At 53.9% G+C, this 4402-nt stretch overlaps 1 protein-coding gene across 1 annotated transcript; it reads left to right on the top strand.

Annotated features, from left to right (window-relative positions):
* Positions 1–412: 412 nt before the first annotated feature.
* LOC104492381 lies at positions 413–4394 on the top strand (the record flags this gene model as incomplete). The annotated part of the gene is made up of 3 exons (XM_010134938.1): positions 413–608; positions 2561–2803; positions 4104–4394. Coding segments are annotated over exons 1-3 (730 nt in total), but the record flags the coding sequence as incomplete, so codon positions are not given.
* Positions 4395–4402: the final 8 nt, after the last annotated feature.

Here is a 4402-nt window from a genome sequence, read left to right on the forward strand (position 1 = left end):
TCTCAGCACCTTGCCGTGGGCACCTGCTGGGTCTGTGTTCCTGGAGAGAGGTTCAAAGGCACCTGTGCTTTCAGACCGTGCCTGGGCATATGACCAAGGTGGTGGGAGTTGAAGGACCTCTCTGTGAAGGCTAGGAAGGAGCCCAGTTCCTGGTCAGCCTTACCCAAATCCAGCCTGAGTGGGGAAGCCTACACCTCTGTCGGGGAGGATGGGACTGCTCTTGAGGTGGCCTGCTGCCACCCTTAACTCTGCTCTAGGCCACAAGAAGGAGGTTTGGAGTTGAATGTGGTAACCGAAGGGATTGGACAGTGTCCAAATCAGGGCAACAGACCCCACAGCATGCCCCTTCCCATCCTGCTTATCTCTGCTCCTTCTCCTCTGTGTAGAGAGATGCCAGCAGCCCCAGTGGGGCATGGAGCTCCACTTTACCCCAGAGCAGAGATTTTATGGGCTCAATGAAGAGGTGACACTAAGCTGCTTTACGGAGGACTCTCCTCCCCTTGCTGTGATCCGATGTGCAAAACGGACCTACTGGGAGGATGCTTGGGAGGTGAAGGACATTCTGGGAAGATGGCATGGTGTAGTGGAGAACCTGATGTGCACTACAGGTAAGTGGGGCAGCAGTAGGTCACCCCTGCTATATGCACTTCTGCCCAAGGAGGGACCCTAGACAAGTCCCTGAGACACCTTGGCCACAGCTCAGAGACCAGCCCCAGTCGGGAGCCTTGCTTCCCGAGAAGAGAAGGAACAGAAGCCTTCAGTGTGGGACAGGTTTTCTCACTGGCCCGTATCTATTGCCAGTCTATTCCTGGCTTGCAGGCCATGGGGAAGTTGGAGGAGGCCAGAACCTGCCCCTCAGTTCACCTCTCTCCCACTGACTATATCACCACCTTGCCGAGGCATGCATTCCTTTCCTGCGCTTGGTTTTCTTTGTTGTGTTGAACACTGACACTACAGTCAACCCAGCAAAGCCTGGGTTCCCATCCTGCTGAGTATTACTCACTGTCCTCGAGAAGGAATCCCATGCTTCCTCCCTGACAGGAAAGTGCCCATATCTGCAGCGGGATGGAAGAATTCAGATTCCACCTAAGAAAAATTACCAACTGAATGAAGAACTGAACGTGACTTGTCGTGGCAATCTCAAGCCATCCTTCCCAAAGGTCAAATGTGCAAGAGAATTTCTGCAAATGCTTTCTGGAAAACCAGTCTATGGAAGTTTCTGGTGGGGCAGGAACAGTACGGGTGTCTGGATACGCATTGAGAAGGGCGTGGAGTGTATTGGTAAGTGAGGCAGCAGCAGCTCTCCTATGTCCTCTTTCCATCTTTACCCCTGACAGCCAGTTGTGACACTGCCCAGCTGAGCTGCAGCCACACCACAGTTCCTCCCTGGTGCTGCGTTGCCCAGGCAAACAAAGAGGACAGTCCAGCCAGGAGATGAAAGACAAGGTAATGCCAGCTGGGCAAGCCAACAGCAGCTGCTAAGACTCCTGAGCAAGACAAGCATGGGTCCTTGCAGATGGGTGCCAGGGCCTGGGGCAGGATCCAGGGCCAGCACCAAGGTGCCCATGGATGTGCCCCAGTCCTTGCTGTGCCTCCAGGTGCCAACCTGGAGTGCACAGGTGTGCTTCTCTGCCAGCCCACCCATGCAGCTGATGGACCTTGGAGACACCTCCTGCAGCCCTGGGAGATGGAGTGGAGGGGACTAAAGGGAGCCCCAAGTGCCCCGAGGCTGGGTGAACCCTTGGCATCAGGGCTGGAGGTTGTGGGAGATGAACCTGGGCTAAGAGCAATGCCCTCCATCAGGTGATGGAGATGCAGGGGTGTCCCGGGCAAGTATAGAGACATGCTGAGTGTGGGTATGGCCATGTGTGGGCAGTCCAGTGCTCAGGGGAGGTGGACAGGGAGATACAATGTGGGAACCTCCCTGCTTGAGGCTATGGCAAACTGCTAAGAGTGTCCAGAAGCATGTGGAGGGACAGGTTCATGGAGGAGTGGTCCTTCACACTTCAGATGCAGAAGGAAAGGCTCTTCCTAACATGCCTTGCCTACCAATAATGTCCTGGAAGATGGATGTATTGCATTCCCTCTGCCTTCAGGGACTGGATGGATTCCTGGCAATTTCCATCCTACCATGTAACCATAGCCTCATCATCTCTCACCCCAACTAACACCCATTTTCACCTCTGCCAGAAACATGCCGAAGACCCCGATGGGGCACAGGACTGCAGCTGGCACCAGACCAGGAGAAGTACAAGATGAATGAGGAAGTGATGATGATCTGCCCAGAGGGTTTCCAGCCATCTTACACTCATGTCAGATGTTCAAGGGAACACCAATCCAACAGTCAAGGGAAACGAGAGGTTTGGTTTGGAAGGGACAGCAGAGGTGGCTGGATCCGCATTCAGTCCAGAGTGGAGTGCATTGGTAAGGGAACCATCGAGAGTCCTCCTGGCTTCCATGTGCTGTCCCAAACAGCATGATTGGGTGATATCCCTCCACCTTCCCCTGACCCAGCTGGTCACCTCCCACCCCAATTAACACCCACTTTCACTTCTGCTAGAAGCGTGCCAACGACCCCAGTGGGACACAAGACTCCAGCTGGCACCAGACCAGGAGAAGTACAAGATGAATGAGGAAGTGATGCTGAGCTGCCTGGAGGGGTTCCAACCATCCTACACCCATGTCAGATGTTCAAGGGAAGTCCAGTCCATCAGTCATGGGAAACCTGTATCCAGAGAAATTTGGTTTGGAAGGGACAGCAGAGGTGGCTGGATCCGCATTCAGTCCAGAGTGGAGTGCATTGGTAAGGGAACCATCGAGAGTCCTCCTGGCTTCCATGTGCTGTCCCAAACAGCATGATTGGGTGATATCCCTCCACCTTCCCCTGACCCAGCTGGTCACCTCCCACCCCAATTAACACCCACTTTCACTTCTGCTAGAAGCGTGCCAACGACCCCAGTGGGACACAAGACTCCAGCTGGCACCAGACCAGGAGAAGTACAAGATGAATGAGGAAGTGATGCTGAGCTGCCTGGAGGGGTTCCAACCATCCTACACCCATGTCAGATGTTCAAGGGAAGTCCAGTCCATCAGTTATGGGGAACCTGTATCCAGCGAGGTTTGGATTGGAAGGGACAGCAGAGGTGGCTGGATCCGCATTCAGTCTAGAGTGGAGTGCATCGGTAAGGAAGTCATATGGTGTTCTGGCTTCCATGTGCTGCCCTAAACTGCATGATTGGTGATACCCCTCCACCCACCTGACCCAGCTGGTTACCTCCCACCCCAACTAAAACCCACTTTCATCTCTGCCAGAAGTATGCCAAAAGCCCCAGTGGGACACAAGACTCCGGCTGGCACCAGACCAGAAGTATTACAAGAAGAATGAGGAAGTCATACTCAGTTGCATTGATGGTTTCCGTCTGTCCTTCACTCATATCAAATGTTCAAGGGAATTGCAGTACACCGTTTATGGGAACCGTGTATACAGAGAAGAATGGTTTGGAAGGGACAGCGGAGGTGTCTGGATCCACATTGAGTCCAGAGTGCAGTGCATCAGTAAGGGAGCAGGATGGTCCTTTGCAGGGGCAGGATCAGGGAATGTGTCTGGGTGAGACATGGGAAGCATGGGAAGTCATGGTTTTCCCTTGGAGCCAGTGCTGTGAGTTCTGATTACCATGGAAGAATCTCATGTAAGGTCAGGATGAAATGTGTCATGTCGTGGTTCCCATGGCCTCAAAGGATGTCTGCAACCTCACAGCTCAGAGGGTGTCAGAACAGAAGGATCCTTCATTGTTCCCTGTGAGCTGTGATGTAGCAAAACTGGAGACACACTGTCCTGTAAGTCCCTCTGTTTCCCCTTCCATGTGCTGATGCTTGAATGACTGGCGGTAGCTGTCTCATTTATGTCACATCCAGCTTCTGAGCATACCATGACCCCAAACTCCTCCAGCTCTTCCGCCGGAACGTTGGAGTGACCAGATTCAGCCTCTCTCACTTTCCCTCCCACCCAGCCGGGTGGGGAGCAGGGCTGTCTGACTGCAGCACATGGCAAGGCTGGGAGGGGAAGGGAAGGAAGTGACTCTCTTGCAATGTCTCCTTCCCAGAGGTCCTCCAGGTTGTCCCCGGGAGCTTGGAGATTTCCAGCACCAGCATCAAATTGAACTGGACCTGCAGGTTCCCTGACACCTGCCAGCACATGCGGGCCACCTGCCGTCTTGCAAGGCCTTCGTCCCCTCCCTGTGAGGCTGAGGAGGTGAAGGGAGAGGAGATGCTACATGGACAGGAGGGAACATTCACCTGTTCCCCTCTGCAGCCCTTCACTGACTACAGTGTCACCATCTTTCTGCCTCCCAGTACGATCATATTCACACAGTTGGTCAGGACAGAGGAAACAGGTACGTGC

Source organism: Buceros rhinoceros, unplaced genomic scaffold (assembly GCF_000710305.1).
Source record: "Buceros rhinoceros silvestris isolate BGI_N320 unplaced genomic scaffold, ASM71030v1 scaffold6054, whole genome shotgun sequence".
In the NCBI taxonomy this organism is placed as follows: Eukaryota; Metazoa; Chordata; class Aves; order Bucerotiformes; family Bucerotidae; genus Buceros; species Buceros rhinoceros.